This window comes from Myodes glareolus, chromosome 6 (genome assembly GCF_982192425.1).
Source record: "Myodes glareolus chromosome 6, mMyoGla1.1, whole genome shotgun sequence".
NCBI classification, from domain to species: domain Eukaryota; kingdom Metazoa; phylum Chordata; class Mammalia; order Rodentia; family Cricetidae; genus Myodes; species Myodes glareolus.
Window position 1 is genome coordinate 57,939,529 of NC_142031.1, and position 16,673 is coordinate 57,956,201.

The 16,673-nt window shown below is 37.7% G+C and overlaps 1 protein-coding gene and 1 long non-coding RNA gene across 2 annotated transcripts in view; one reads left to right on the forward strand and one right to left on the reverse strand.

Moving 5' to 3' along the window:
* Window positions 1-3,573: 3,573 nt before the first annotated feature.
* The window catches only part of Rock2 (Rho associated coiled-coil containing protein kinase 2), a 99,115-nt gene continuing 86,015 nt past the window's right edge, over window positions 3,574-16,673 (reverse strand). The window contains exons 24-33 of the mRNA XM_087907233.1: window positions 15,249-15,342; window positions 15,071-15,165; window positions 13,118-13,297; window positions 12,800-12,968; window positions 11,002-11,072; window positions 10,337-10,425; window positions 9,727-9,805; window positions 8,200-8,461; window positions 7,900-8,113; window positions 3,574-3,673 (exon numbers count right to left, since the gene is read on the reverse strand). Coding sequence (XP_087763359.1) covers window positions 3,589-3,673; window positions 7,900-8,113; window positions 8,200-8,461; window positions 9,727-9,805; window positions 10,337-10,425; window positions 11,002-11,072; window positions 12,800-12,968; window positions 13,118-13,297; window positions 15,071-15,165; window positions 15,249-15,342 — 1,338 coding nt within the window. The 3' untranslated portion in view covers window positions 3,574-3,588. The remainder of the gene's footprint in view (window positions 3,674-7,899; window positions 8,114-8,199; window positions 8,462-9,726; window positions 9,806-10,336; window positions 10,426-11,001; window positions 11,073-12,799; window positions 12,969-13,117; window positions 13,298-15,070; window positions 15,166-15,248; window positions 15,343-16,673) is intronic.
* On the forward strand, window positions 11,719-14,392 carry LOC146894265 (uncharacterized). Its single transcript, XR_015002328.2, has 2 exons — window positions 11,719-11,918; window positions 13,587-14,392. It is a non-coding gene; the product is annotated as an uncharacterized LOC146894265 (long non-coding RNA).

The following is a 16,673-nucleotide window of genomic DNA, read 5'->3' on the forward strand; positions in this document are numbered from 1 at the left end:
GAATAGGATAGAACCTCCCATAGTGTAACAAAATCTTTATATAAAATATTAATTCAGTCTCCTTTTAAACAACTCTAATGAATGGAAATAGTTCTTCTATATAAATTTTATATATTTTCATTTTTAAATCTGAAGAGAGGAGAGAGGGAGGGAAGGAGGGAAGGAAGGAGGGAGGAAGGGAGAGAGGAAAGGAGGGAAGCAGCGTTTTGAACCAGAGTTACAGAGCACAGCTGCTTCCAGAGAAATGGCATGCACATCTATTAACAGATGGAACGAAAGATGCAACTGGGCCACCTGAAGGTCACAGGATTGGGATTTAGTATACAGTAGGCCAAAGGCCACTATTCCATAATAAAATCTATGAGGTCCAAACTTTTTACAACATTTCTACACTGACTCCAGAGGGAAGCAACGAAAATGGTCTCCTGGCTTCACTGAAATAGGCAAACATTTCAATATCATATTGAACTTTGCATATGTACAGAGCCTGATGCTGCCCACTGCTACACTCTGCTGTGGGGTGAAGCACACTTACCCGGGCCCACAGCACAACAGGACCTATCCTGCCTGTTCTCTAACCTCAGCAGCATTTAACAATGAGAATCAAAGTATGCGCTTTTGAGGCTGCCTCTTCCCAAATATCAAAGCTGATATACCACCATACAGTTGTTTGTTTCAGGATCATATTTAAATATTAAAATATATATACAATACATGTTAGTTTTCTTAATATTTGAGACAATTTTTGAATCTTAAATGAAAATGTGAAAAACTGCCTTTACCATAAATAAAAATGTATCTAGGGTAACCAGCAAGGTCAAAGCAAAGGAAATAGTTTATAGTCACAGACTATCTGAAGCCTGTAAAAAGGGACGAAATAATAACAGATGTACATCACACACATTAGTTCCAATGTAATCCGTTATTGTTTCTATGACCAAACAGGCCGACATCGACACAATTACTGTGTGTAAAGAGTGCACTACTTTCCCCACAAAGCAAGCTGCATCCTAAATGCTGGTAAACACTTGTTCTTTCTTTTCTTAAATATAGAAAAGGGTTGAGATTTGGGGGGCAGGGAAGAAATTAAATTAAGGCATTCAAAATGGATAAAGTTGTCTACCACAAGCATTAGGAAACTGGAATAATTAACTTCAAACTTCTTATTACAGTTACTGTTTACACAAACATGCATCTCCTATCAGGTACATGAATGAAGGATATAAATTCCAACATTATGGCTTTATACAAGTGCATAGTTGCAACTGAAGTAATGATATCTGATTAATGTGTATAAAAAATAAAATGGTAAGTTAAAAATACCTTCTTGCAGTATTACAGTACAATGTGCTTTTATGTGTGGTGTGTGTGTATATATATGAGGCTCAACTCATATGTACATACATACATGAACACAACATCATGGTCACTTCTTAAAGATGCAGTCAGCATCACTGTAGTGGGATCCACTCCCGAATTCTTTTGGCCGATGTGCAGGTGAAAACCTCTGTTGAATCCAAAATGTGATTTCTTTAAGCTCTTCTCAACCTTACTGTGCAATGTAGTGTGACTGCCAAGAGCTTGCAAGTCTTGAAGAGTTGCGTGACACCTTTACTCACCAATCACTGCTGTTTGGCTTGTTTCAAAACAGCCCAGAAAACTTCTCCATGATGTAAAATGATTTCAGGGGAAACGTGTGTGTGTGTGTGTGTGTGTGTGTGTGTGTGTGTGTGTGTGTGTGTGTCAGTTTCTCAGTAGAATACAGCTTTTTAGTTAAGTTTTGAGACATCATATTTCAGTCTTCTGGCTGGAAGAATACGATCACCTAAATAATTGCTTTCATAGAAGGCAGTTAGCTAGAAAGGAAGGAAAATAATGTTAGTTGATAGACTCAAGTTAAGAGAAATTAAATTCCCCGAAAAAACATTTTACTTTTATCATTAAACTACATTCTCTGTATTTTTAACACTCAATTCATGCATCAAGATACTTAATTCTATTACTTTATTTAGTTTTAGGTACATGCAATTACATTATTTCTAAATACAACAATGGACTTTCTAAGTCTCATATTGGCCAAAAACATTTAATGCAGTTAATCAGTTATATTAGGGTTAAAACACTGTGCTACAGCAGTGGTTCTCAACCTGTGAATAATGACCACTTTGGCAAACCTCTATCTCCAAAAATATTTATATTACAATTCATAACAGTAGCAAAATTGCAATTATAAAGTAGCTACAAAAATAATTTTATGGTTGGGGGTCACCACAGCATGAGAACCACTATACTACAAGGATCTTGTTTGAGCACTGATCTACTAGCTGCCTTATATAGCCCAAAAAGCAGGATTTATGGTCAGGCTTTACATAGTTAGATATAGGACCTTAAGTTTCATTTTCTGTATCTATAAAATAGGAATAAAGGACTAGACTCTAGCCTCTAGAGTATATATAGCTCAGGGATAGAACACTTGTCTAGCAAGCCCAAGGCCCTGGGTTCCATTCTTCCCTGCCACCAAACAAAACGACACTAAAAGAGGAACAAATACACTGTAGTGTGTGTGTATGTGTATGTGTAAAGACAGTCACAAGTCTATATACAGAGGTCACAGTATCACATGATCTAAGTACATGCCATCACAACATGCTCAGTTGAGACAAATAGTTGTCTACATGAAGATTTAAAGTCACGAGGTTTAACTTTCATTCAGTCTTGTTATTAATGAAGCAAACCATTCTAAACTCTTTTCCGTCCTCTGAGGCAAGGTCTCACTTGCACTGGTATGGACCTCACAAGCCTTGTTTCAGCCTGTTGAGTGGGAACTGCGGCCTTGCATGTTGCAATGACAAGGTCTCATGTAACCTAGACTAGCCTCAAATTCACTATGTAGCTGGAAGATGACCTTGAATTTGCCATTTCTTGGCCTCCCACCGCTCAGGTGCTGGGATTACAAGTGTGCCACAATGCTTGGCTTTACAGTTCTTAAAAGCACAGAACTGTTCACAGCATGTCACTCATATTCCTTTTTAGCAAGGGTAGTATTAAATTCTTGCAAACATTTCACTGAATTGCAAAGACAAACCAGAAAGATACAGCACTGAATTTATCAGATCTATAGAGTTTTTATGGTTTTAAATCTTGCAAGTTAGAAAGAAGAAAGGAGAAGGAAGGAGAAAGAATGGAGAAAGAAAAAAATCCATGCTATGTTCACAAACTAGTCTAAGACTGAAAACATTGTTAAGTTTTAATTCTCTGTATACAGCTTCTCTGGAATGAATCAATGGTACCAGAGTTCTTTCCTTTTTTTATTTCACCATACTTAACTTGAAAGATAAAATATTTTAATTTCAACAATACTGAAAATTGATATCCAATAAAGAATCTGAACATAGCATTTCACTTACATTTGCTATGGAAATTCTAGTTAGAAATATTTCTGAAAACTACTTTTTAAACATATCCTACTAAAAACATTATAAAATTTCAAAACTAGTCCCAAAAAAGAAAAGAAAGTCCAAGTGCAAACCACATGCACTACATGGAAGTACTAAAAACTCATTCATTTTGATTTACCCATTTATTTCTTCAGAAATCAAAAACATCGTCATCATCATCACCATCAACATCATCAAATGACCAATCCCAGTCTTTAAATGCCAAATCAAGCAATCTGTAACAGGAGGTTGGCAAGTTTATAGCTCTGTTCTTTACAGACTGCAGAACGCAGGAAGCACTACGGCTGGAGTACTAGAAGTTTTCCTTCTGTGGTGGTGCACACCTTTAATCCCAGCACACAAAGTGGGTTCCAGGACAGCCAGGGCCACACAGGGAAACCCTGTCTCAGGTAGTGTGTGTGTGGGTGTCCCTTCAGGAGCAGCATAGCCAACAGTTCCAATGGAAACATCTAGTAAAGTTTCTCTTTAGGTGTGGACAGGTGTGAACATGCTGACTGGGCACAAGGAAGGGCGGCTCTCTGGGGGAACCCAAGACAGATACTACTTGGGCTAAGAATACAATTTGCCCTTTACACTGATTCCTATTGTCCAGATAAAGGTGTAGCTACACTGATTTTCAGTTTGAGAAGTATAAAACGAACTACATTATCACTTGACAGTTGTTTTTTCTTGTTGCTTAAAAAATTACACCATAAAAGATAAAACTTTGGAAGGGATCAACAAGGGGAACACAGATCTCTCAACTCTTGAATGACCCCTACCTGCTGAGTGGCTCACCAACAGCTATGTTCTAATATGGAAACTAGGACACAGAAAACATGGAAGAGGTATTGTCCATGTAGCTCGGCTAAATGAATTGGACATAAAACAGGAAGATGAATCATGTCTTTTTAATTAAAAATCTTAATTAACATACTACTCTTTCTTCAGATTATATCAACCTTTAGCTTTTTTAAAAATTAAACTCATTTATTTATTGTATGTGTGCATACATATGACATGGAAGTTGTCTGAAGGTCAGAGAACAATTGTGGGAATAGTTTCTCTACTATCATGTGGGTCCAAGGTATGGTGCTTTTACCCACTAAGTAAGTTATCTCTTCACCCCTGATCTGTTACTTCCCACTAAACAATATATACTGTAACACTTATCACCTTAAGACTGGGGGTGGGGAGGAACTTTAATTATTCATAACTATGATGCTCATGAATTTTTGCCAAGAAATTTTCTGGTCTCCAAGGTTATATCTGTGAATACCATGTCATTGTCTTTGAACTTGAGTGTGTATAACTTACCCAGTAATCTCAAACCTCATTCTTAGATCTGGATATGATTGGCAGATGTAGAAAGGTTTCATTATTTGCATGTTTAAATAAACTGAATAATTTTTTATTTTGTTTTTGTTTTTAAAACAAAGTCTTACGCAGCCTAGGTTGGCCTCAAGCTTACTGTGTAGACCAGGCTTAGTCTTGAATTCCTGATCCTCCTGTCTCTGCTTCGCAAATCGTAACATTACAGGCATACACTACCATACCCAAGTTTTACTTGGTACTCATGCTTGCAAGAGTGCTCTTACCCTCTGGGCCATTTCCAAGTCCCCTAGTGTTACAAATTTATATTAAAACTATAAATACTAGGTTATTAGTGCAATTATGTCCTTAAAATACCTCTTCATTTTCTTCCACTCAGTCACCTAATTCTGGTTATTTCTACTTAAAAATCTTTCTGTATTAAACTTTTTCTTTTTCTTTTTTTTTTTTAAAAATATGTTTATTTATTGATTATGTATACAGTGCAGGCCAGAAGAGGGTACCAAGACTCATTACAGATGGCTGTGTGCCACCATATGGTTGCTGGGAATTGAACTCAGGACCTTTGAAAGAACAGACAGAGCTCTTAACCACTGAGCCATCTCTCCAGCCCCTAAACTTTTTCTTCTGCACATTTTTTTTTTTACTGCCAGTACTCAGTTTATACGTCAGTAATTCATTGAGAAACTGGTATTAAAACAATTATGTGAGAAATTGGTATTAAAACAAGTCAAAGTTCTTTACGAAATCTATCTATCCTTTTTAGTTGGATCCAAGATTGCTCTCCAGCATTACATTACCACTGTCTACTGCCTGTTACTCTGTCCTTCCCCAGTCTCAGCACAACATAACATTGCAGATAAAAAGTACGATTTTAATTTAACTTAAACTCAGTAAGGTTGAGTCTTTCTTTTTTGTAGAGACAGGGTGGCGCTATGTAGTCCTTGAACTCAGAGATCTGCTTGCCTCTGCCTCCCAAGTGCTGGGTTAAAAACGTGTACCACCTGATCAAGAACACACTCTAAAAGTAGCACTTCCAAACGCATCTTTAAATTGTCCATGTCTACTTACATCGTTGTCAAACAGTAGACTTTACAGCTAAGAGTGCAGACACTGAGTCTAGATTACTTGGACCTAAACACCTGGTCCTTGGGCACATAGTCTTTCTGATGCTTAGGAGGCAGAAAAGGCAGGTCTGTCTAGACATGACCCCTAGATCTATCTGTTGGAAATCTATCCCCAGGTGGCAGTGTTGAAGAACAGGCCCTTAGGAGGACATTTCAGTCATTTCAGAGATGAGTGGGTTCCTTGGGGAAGCTTTCTGTGCTCAAGAAGCCCTCTGCCAAGTTATGGTGCAGGAAGCCTTCACTGGATGCTAGTGTCATGCTGCTTAGATGTCCTAGCCTCCAGAACCATGCACTAAATAAACCTATACTTTTTAGTGTTACCCAACCAGAGGTACAGAGTGTAAGCACAGAAGACAGAGATAAAGTATTAAGACAGCATTTATGCATTAACAGTTGTACAAAACTTAATTTTTAGACATTTTATACAAAATGGACTTCAGTATTTGTCTCTCAATTCTTTTAAGGTTTTTAAGTAAGATTTATTTCTTTTTTTGTAAAAACAAACCCTGGGCCTGGGGTTATATGCAGCTGTTAGTCACCTGAAGTAGGTGCTATGAACTAACTTCCTCTACAAGAGCAGTAGCTATAACTGCTGAGCAACCTCTCTATCCTCTTTTAGAGACTTTTATTTTGGCCTCTTCTTAATTGCTGTTACCTCCCTCCACACTCTGTATGCTCACTCATATTCCTAAATCCAACCTGCTCAGTGCGTACCTTTTGAGAGCCTTTAGCTTACTTACTATCATGTAGTCACGATTTTACATTAATTTCATATTTCTTTTGTTTTGGGACAAGATCTTACTATGTTGCCCTGACTGCCCTGGAACTCACTCTGTAGACCAGGCTGGCCTCAAATTCTCAGAGATCCACCTGCCTCTGCCTCCCAAGTTCTGGGATTAAAGGTGTGCGTCACCATGCCTAGCTAATTCTATCATATTTCACATACAAAATATCCAACCATTTTGCTACTGAAACACCAAATCTACTTTTGTCATTCTAAATTATTTCCTGGAGATATTACTTCCAGAAGTTTCATATGAGAAGTCTGATAACAAAGGCAAAACACATTATCAATTATATACTGAAGGTCCTATGTTAGGCAACAAAACAGCTCAAATCAGATCCCTGACCAACCTAAGATTCTGTCCATCAGCTAACCAAACCTTCATCTCCAATGAAAAGCCATGTTTACAAATGTCTAATAAGCCAAGAAACTGTACGTCCGAATCCCAGTGTAATGTGACTTCAGTCAGTGAAGCCGTATAAAATGGTTTCAACATGTCTCTACATCAAGATCACCATTGACACTTCAGTTCCAAGCAGTGCCCATATCACTCGGCATTGCATCTCAAGCCGAACTGTATTGCTCTTTAAATTACAAACACTGTTTTGCAATAATCAATGTAAATTAAAATTGAAATTGCTTTCAGTTCTGCTTCTCAGATTACCTAACTAAAAGAAGTTTGTAACATGTGTGTGCACCTAATATGTAAACATCTGTGTATAATCATAATGCCATTTTCCAAATCACTAATTAGTCCATGTGCTTATTAAGGATGAAAATAGCATGATTATATACAAAAGTAATAAAATATCACTTTTAGATTTTGGTTGAATTTAATGTGTGACTTCTAAAATATATTTTTTTAGCCACATCAGAGAGTAAGACATATACACTGTAAGTTTAAAATATTTGGTTTCCAATGACTCATTAAAATATCAAAAAAGGAAAATCATAATTATCCAAGTTTTTAATTTGATATAAAAAGCAACTTTTTTTGTGTGTGTGTTTTTTTCCAAGACAAGGTATCTCTGTAGCTTTGGTGCCTGTCCTAGAACTAGTTCTTGTAGACCAGGCTGGCCTCGAACTCACAGAGATTCTCCTGCCTCTGCCTACTGGGTGCTGAGATTAAAGGCATGCACCACTACCGCCTGGCTATAAAAAGCAACTTTTAAGAAAGCAGCTTTAACTTTTTTTTTTTTAACCGTATTTTATTTATTACCTCGGTTTGTTCGGAGCAAGCTGTCGACTGGGCCGCCGGATAGACTGGTTTTGTTGTATTTTCATTGAAGTCCTAGGAGATGATCGGGCAAAAGGGTCTGGAGCTGGAGGTTTCTTAGGTATCTTTTTCACCAACCGACTAACCCATTTCTGCTGTTCTTCTGTTGAATTTGCTAATAACAATAGATTCTTTGCCGATGATATGTCATAATAAACTACAAAAAGAATTATTTGAAATAAATTAATGTGCTTAAAATGACCCAAGCCCAAGTAACATCACAGTAAGCACTTCCCCGCTCACCTTTGCAAGGTGCTATGATCTCCTCCTTCTTGTCCATGTGATCTTTGTGACATTTAATGTGGCACCGCCGGCACTCTAGAGCAGGAGGCGGTTTAAACATGTGCCACAGTGGCTTCATACAGGCCTCACAGTTAGTTGGGAAGTGATAAAGAGTAGGAATAAACTCATGTCCTTTATGGCAAATATAATTAGATTTTTCTCCCACAGGCTCCACTGGAAATTCTGGTTCTTTCTTACTTTCTCCTTCATTTGCATACAGAATCTATAAACACCAAGAGGATAGGAGTGACTGCTACACATTTTTAAAAGATTTATTTATTTTATTTTATTAATATTTTGTCTACATGTATGTATGTGCACCATATGCATGACTGGTATTTCAGAGGTTAGAAGAGGGCATCAAATCCCCTAGAACTGGAACACAGATGGCTGTGAGCCACCACATGGGTGCTGGAAATCAGATCCAGGTGTTTTTTTTTAACTTCTCAGGCGTCTCTCCAGGTCCTGCATTATGTTATTTTTATATAGAAACATTTCTGATAAACTACTCTCGCTTCACATTAAAAAAAATTGATGTGTTTAAACAGGATCTCCTTATTTTTGCTTTAGTGTCTGAGAGCAAAACTATCAAGATAGGCTAACCAAAGGCAAATTTACACTTGAATAGGTAGGACTCTTCACTCCTCTAGGAGGGACTCATTTAGGGCTAGAAGTATAGTTCACTGGAAGGTCAAAACTCTGGGATCAGTCTCCAGTGTCCCTCCTATCCAAACAATGAATGAAAGTCCAATATGACAACTACAATAATTGCTTGCATTTCTCAATAAGAAAAAAGTGGGTGAACTATATTCACATTTTCATTTTAAAAGATATTTGGAGAGTTAAGTGATAAAAGAAAGGGAGATGATATACAAATAAATGCCCAAAAAAAACCATCATAAGTATACAAGAAAAAAAAAAGGACAACTCCCCTACAGTGCATTGGGCACAGCAGTTTTTATAGAGCGCTTAAATACTTTTTTAAAAAGGGCACACATGTGCCCACACAGTGCCCATGGAGATAGAAGGGGGCACTGGATCCTGTGGAACTGGAGTAACAGGTGTTTGCGAACTATCTGGTGTGAACGTTGGACCTCTGACGGAGCAGTAAAAGTAAAAGCTTGCCTTCACTTTAAATAAACAGTAAAAGTGCTACTGCTTCCAACTTGAATGTGACTTTTTAAATTTTCCAGAGTTGACAATAAAACCAAAATAGGAGTAAGTTCACGCTCTTAAACAAAACAAAACGAAAACAAAAACAAAACAAAAAAAAAAACACACCACCATCACCAATCTTGTGAAAGGGCCATCAAAGCCTAGAGGCATAACACAAACTAGCAAACACCACCACCAGGACAGAGCTGTCCTCAGACAGAAGCAGCACACTGTAAAGAGCCAACCATCTAACTGGGGTGAGACACAAGGCCAGTGAAGGAAGGGATCTAAAGCATCATGTCAAGTAAGAAAGAACACAAACACTATCTTTACCTGGAATATCCTTGGAATTTCTTTAGCATCTGCTCTGTATACATCTGTCTGAGTAACAGGTCGGACATGAAACAGCTTGCTATAAAAGGTTTTTTAAAAAAAGGAATAAATAAAATGTTATACAAGGATTATATTACATCAGTCATCTTATGTCAGAAGTTAAAAATCAGCTATTTTACTGATTCATGTTAGGTGCTATTAGACAAGGTTGGTTTTTGTTGTCGATGGCAGGGTTTTTGTTGTTGTTTTTGTTTTTTGTGACAGAGTCAGGCTTACTACGGCTGTCCTGGAACTCACTATTGTAAACCAGGCTGCCTTCAGAGATACACCTGCATCTGCCTTTCACATCAGGATTAAAGGCATATATCTAGCTGACTAGTTTGTTTTGTTGTTTAAGCAATTTTTAAGATAAATTTTCAAGTTGAACTTTCTTCAGAAAAATAGTGTATTAAACCATGAAATACAGATGTCTTCCACACTAAACATCGCCAACTTTTCATTTCTACAAAGGAAATAAAAGAAAAACTGTTGCACTAGGAGAATGAGAGGTGCGCTGTGATTGTTGTGATGGACAAAGCTCTATTATTCAGACTTTACATGAGACACTTACTCTATATCTAGAACCATGTAAGGGTTAGACTGCTCTTTATCTTGTTCACTGTCGTAGAAGAGAATCTTCTTACTGCTTACAATCACGTACTGTTAAAAATAGGAAAGGGAGAAACTGATCAAATTACTATGCACTGTATTTTCTTTTACAAGAGATTCTGTATTTGTGATAAAGTCATATGCTAAGAAAGTAAACAAAAAGCAGGAATGCTGTTTTAGAGAAGTTTAGGGTAACAGGTTTCCTCACAGATTTTTATTTATTTTTCTGTTTGTAGATGCTTTAAATAAGTAAATGAGGGGAAGACACAAATGAAACTGAAACTGTATCTATTTTAAGATTTGGATTCTACACATAGAATGAACTCGCATCACCTTGATCAAAATAAACAGTCACGGTAACACAAGCATCAAGGGTCTTCCTATCACATCTGGAGGAGCTTCCCATAGGACACAAAGGCACTAGAAGAACAGATTTCTATTTATGACCTCAGAACCCGTTTTAGAAATGACCCAGAGAGAAAGTCTTTTCACATCAATCCACACCAGAAAGCATAAGCAGGTTTTACGTGTCCGGACATGCAGGCATGTCCACCCTACAACTCCAGAAGGAAAATGGCTACAGTTAAATCAAAAGCTAAAAGAACCACATTCAAAAGTACTGATTACCTTTTTAACCCAGCCAAACTTTTTAGTGTTGTTTCGCACAGGCAATGACAACCATCCTTCTAATCTTGATTCTGTAAATAAGCAATATATGAATATAAATACAATGATTCTTCCCAACAATGAAGAATTTAATAAAACTTTAATGTGGAAGTCACAAGCCAATCAAATCTGCCCTTTAGAATTTAGACCATAAAGTACTCAGGCATCTATAATAATGCATAATCAGTAGAAGCACATTCCACAATGCAAAACAAAAATCAAGGTCACATCAGAGATAAATACTCCTAATTATAACATCAAATATTCCATTGATTAAATTCATGCACTGGCAAAATTCAGGAGAAAAGCATCACAAGAGCCACTGAGATCTTTTTGCTGCACGTCTACACCAAGCAGTCCACTCTTCCTGTGGAGGGAATGAGATGACTAGAGGTGCAAAGTGCACTGCTGAGTAGAAAGCTCTTTAAATGAGTGTGTGTTCAGAAAATAGGGAACTTTAGAATGACTATTCTAATTGTGTACAATACAGAGCAAACCTGTTTAACAAGGAACAATATAACCAAGATTTCTAAGCTCTAAAATATCAAACTAAGTAAAACTTAAATCAACAAAAGAAAGTATCTTAAGTCTTGGGACGCTTATAATAAATTTGGTAAGTATTTTTCAAATGAAATTAGCAAGAGGGATGTTGTTCTAAGAGAATATTTTAATACTACAAGTTATTACAGATTTTAATGGTTATGTTCCAACTGTACTAGATGCTCTACACAAGCTCTCTATGTCCTCACAGCTCCCTACAACAGAACTCTATCCCACAGGCAGATGAGGAGACTGGAGCCTAGAGAGATCACTGAGAACTCTGGGAGCTCAGAAGATGCTCTTGGACTCTTCACTATTTCACCTGGGAGGATTTTCAGGTAAGGACCAGGCCAAATTGTTCCCTGTGCACACTATGAACATGTATATATTCAGTGAAAACCTGAACACAGTCTCTGAAGCAGTCATAGGATTTTGTTCTCTTCTGTACTGTCACTCTTGATACAGAACTACAAAAAAGTTGTCTGAAAACAGATAAAGCCATGCACTTTCAAGGATATACAGCATTCTGTTTTGTTTCTGGAAAGTTGGCTAAAAATTAAACAATCTAGCAAATACAATCACAAGCTATTTGAAAACGCTTTAAAATCAAATTACAGTTCATGCAGCAGGTTTTTCACTCCATCTACACAGTATGTTGGGTGAGTGGATTGTTAATATCAAAAAAAAAAAAATTCAAAAAGATAAAATTAAGTAGCTGGGAAAACTCCAAAGACAGATTTTTCAGGATGTCACCTGCACCATTAGGCTCCGATGAAATGGGTAAGTAAGGCAAAGAATCGTCTTCAGAGTCAGAATCAAGAAGCGTGTGAGAACTGGAGGGCTTAGTGGTAATATTGAGAGAAGTAGAGGAACGCTGGTAGGTGAAGGACATGGATTCCATAGTGTGTGACTGAGTGATATGGACTAAATGCCCACAAGTAAGAAGCAAGGCAGAGCAGAGAGAGAGAAAAAAAATGAAAGCTTAAAAGACAAGACACTATATCACATAGAGCTAAACATCCAAACATTTACAATTTCATTACATGTCTGTTTTTAACAAAACAAGTCCAAATTGCCATGTGAATCGCTACTCCAAGAAGGTTTTCCCTTAAAGAAATGATCAACATTTTTTTCAAGACCCAAGTCAGGTCACGGAACTTAAAAGCAATCAGATGACTTATATTTCAGGCAAATACAAGGGCTGACCAAGAATGTGTACCTGGAAATCCATCATCAGGCTCAACATCCCCTGGTCCGCTGCCTATACTGGAGCTGTCCATACCAATATGCAAGGCCTGCAGCTGTGACCGCAGCTGTTCAATGTCACTGTCTTTACTGTCCAGAGTCATCTGGAGTTCAATTCGAATCTGGCTCTCTTCAGCTATTTGCTGTAAGAAAATATATTAGCAGATGAGATGAATATTATGAGTGTTGGTCATAGTTCAGTAATAATTGCTAATAGAAAAGTTCTGCAACCACACAGAAAAGGAAATAATTCTGTTTTGAAGAAATGTTTTCAGTGTAAGCATGTTCTTACAGCCTGCATTTCATTCAGTTCTTTCTGGTATTTGATCATCTGTTGCGTCAACTTTTCACGTTCAGACTTAAGCTCCATATGTAGTTTTCTGTTCTCTTTCTCTTTTCTTCGCACATCTGTGTCACTACCACGCTTGACAGGTTCTTTTCGATTCATGATCTCCGCCAACTTATTCACAGCCTTAAAAAAAATAAGCATTTAGTAAATAATTATGCTGATGTTTTCTCAGAAACTCACCAATTGCAAGCTACATGATCACCAGTAATTTCTCTCCTATACACAGGGCTATAAAGAAAACACTTTTAGCTTGTGGAAATGGCCCCAGTAGAATCTGTAACAAGTTCCACAGACTGAGGTGAAAACTTCAAAAGAAGGAGGCCTCCTGGAACTGGTTGTGGAACTTAGGGCTGGAGTGAAATATAAGCTGTAGTTCTCATGGCCATTTGTTTTCTCTTTTCATATTTACAAGATGTTCCTGATAACCTACGCTGAGACTTGAAGTGAGAAACCATCCCTTGAGATGGAGTTAGTAACCACTGTTGGGACTAATGAGTTCTGGCCTTCAGCTGCTCTTTTCTCCTAGAACCTTCTAATTAAAATCACTAGAAACTGTGCCTAGTTTAGAGGATCAGAGGATGGGATTATCACCTGTTGGCCATTGACTGCAGTGTATTTAAGCCTACATGGTGTTAATAAAGGGGGCTTTCTGAACCAGCGTTTGGAGGTCCACGTGTCGGTCTGATTCTGCGTGTGTATTCTCAACCTCCAGCCCCTTGCCCGAAGCTTGCGAACTGGGTTCTAGCGCACAGAGCGCAGACACGGGGGCGTGGTGTGAGGCAAACTATGGCCTTATTTTTGTATAACCAGTGCTTTACTTCATAAATTATTTTCAAAACTATAAAACAGTCTAAAACTTTCCCTTCAAAAAAATTTCATATGACTGTATATATGTCATTGAAAATGGGCGCAGGTATATAGCAGAGAAAGTCCTAAGCAAAAAGAATCAATAGTTGAAACTTACACCTTGAAGATTTACAAAGACCAGATACTAGTGGTTAAACAATAACTGACCATAAAAATTTATCAACCTGTTCTTGGATATGTACCATTAGCCATGGATAATTTTACATTTTACTTTGCCAAATGACAATGATGTTATCTGTTCTATCCGTGATTGCTTCATTAAACACATCTTTTAAGAATTTCAGTATCTGTTTCACTATGTATAAAAATCCTTGTTTGAAAGCTGCAAAATACACTCGGATTCAAACTGCCTCTGTGTTTGATTCTGTTTGTCACCACCAAATCCTTAACCACCTAGCCCTCAAGAGTCCTCATCCCAGGGATCCTAGTACCCAACTGGGGTAGTCCATGGCATCCATCCTGTATTCTAAATATTTTTTTATTCTCATGACTTTTGAGAATGATAACTGAAAGTGTTTGAAGGGTTGTGAGTGTAGCTTGGGTAGAATGCTTGCCTAGCATATGCCAGGCCCTGGATGTGTTCCTCACTAAATCACACGCTTGATGCCATTTTCTACTAATTCACCTTTTATTACAAGAGAGATTTTAATGGGCAAATGTTCCTCCCTCCTATCTGGAGGAAGTGAATTCTGCCTTGGCACTAAAATGTACTTTGTCCAACAAGAGAGAATAGTACTAGCACCCACATGTTTTCCTACAAATCCAACTGTGGGAGCTGGCAGAGAGGTGCCAATCATCACATGTGCCCTTTCAGACCACCTGACGCTTTTCAGCTTATTAGCAAATAATAAAAAGCTGGGAGAGAATGTGGGACATATGAAGTTTCTTCTAGCTTGACAAAAGTAAACCAGAAAATTATTTAAACACTGATATTACAGTGAGCACAGTTTCTGCCCTGAAGAGCTAGAAGTGACAGGTGACAGAAATGAAAACAAAATTGAAAACTGCATTTGCATTCTGGTGACGTACTTGAGTCTTGAGTGTTCTCTCAGTCAAGAGCTGCTTCTCAAACTGAGCTTTAATAGCTGCTGCACTGATCTCTTCATCTTTCAACTTTGAGAGTTCTGAAAAAAGAGATATTAAAATTACACCAATAACTACAGCACTAGGTATGTTCACAGTACGCTCTCTTCCCGCTAATACATACGCTCTTGAGTGTCTTTCAGCTTGTTGTTTAGTTCTTCTTTCTCGTTTGCAAGATTCGCAACATCACTAGTTAGTGTCCTATTTGTTTCTTCGAGCTAAGAAACACAAGTGGGGGGAAAAAACCAATGTATCAGTTTACAAAATTTTAGTAATCAAACAGTAATCTAAATTGAGGCCCCCAGAACACCTCTCACCTCATCACTTCTTGTGTTACCACACTACACTTTCCCTGGATAAAACTGCTGCTCCCTCAAAACTTCTTAAGTATCCCAAAAAATCAAAAATCTGCCCTTTCATCACAAATCCTTAGCAGTTTTTTTTTTAAATGAGAAAATCACTTAATAAACCAAGAAAAGGAGGAAAAGGGCTTGTGTTCCAATCATGAAGAGTAAGTTTAAAAACTGTAGTGTTTCTTTCAAAATGTTATTTAAAATTTAAAAAAATGAGTTTTTATTGAAGAAGCTGACATCCTTTTTCTATATTCCATTCATATTATATTTCTATCTTTCCTTCCTTAAGTTTTATTATAGTTTATATGCTCAACTTTCCCACCAAATACTGTATATTTTCATTATAAACACAAGAAATAATATGTGGTGGCGCATGCCTTTAATCCCAGCACTCAGGAGGCAGAGTCAGGTGGATCTCTGTGAGTCTGAGGCCAGCCTGGTCTACAAGAGCTAGTTCCAGGACAGCCAGGACTGTTAAAGAGAGAAACCCTGTATCAAAAATCAAATCCAATCAAATAAATAAATTATTATTCACTTAATAAAGAATTAAATTTGCCACGGTAAGGTATACCTTTAACCTTAAAACTCAGTAAACAAATGCAGGAGGGTGTCTATAAATTCAGGGTCAATCTGGTCAGTCAGGCAGCCAAGGATAGTGAGAATTAAGATGTGGGAATGGCAGGTAATGTTTCTAAACCCAGGGTGAGGCAGGACAAAGATTGTGAATTCCGGGTCATTCTGAGATCAAAATAAAGAACAATGTAAAAGGAGCAGTGGGCTGCGTTCCCGCCTGGATCCTGGCTAGCTTACCCCCGAAATAATTACACAGAAACTGTATTCATTTAAACACTGCCTGGCCCATTGTCTCCAGCCTCTTACTGGCTAACTCTCACATCTTGACTAACCCATACCTAATAATCTGCATACCACCACGAGGTCGTGGCTTACTGAGAGGATTCTAACCCACGTCCATCTTGGGCAGGAGAAACATGGTGTCTGCCTCACTTCCCTTCTTCCCAGCATTCTGTTCTGTCTACTCCACCTATCTAAGCTGCTGTCCTATCAAAGGCCAAGGCCTTTATTAACCAATGAAAGTAACACATAGAAAGATGACCCTCCTACATCAGAACAACAAACTGTATTACCCAATTTAGCTCCAACTTATGTTTACTTCCATTTTCTAACATACTTAATGT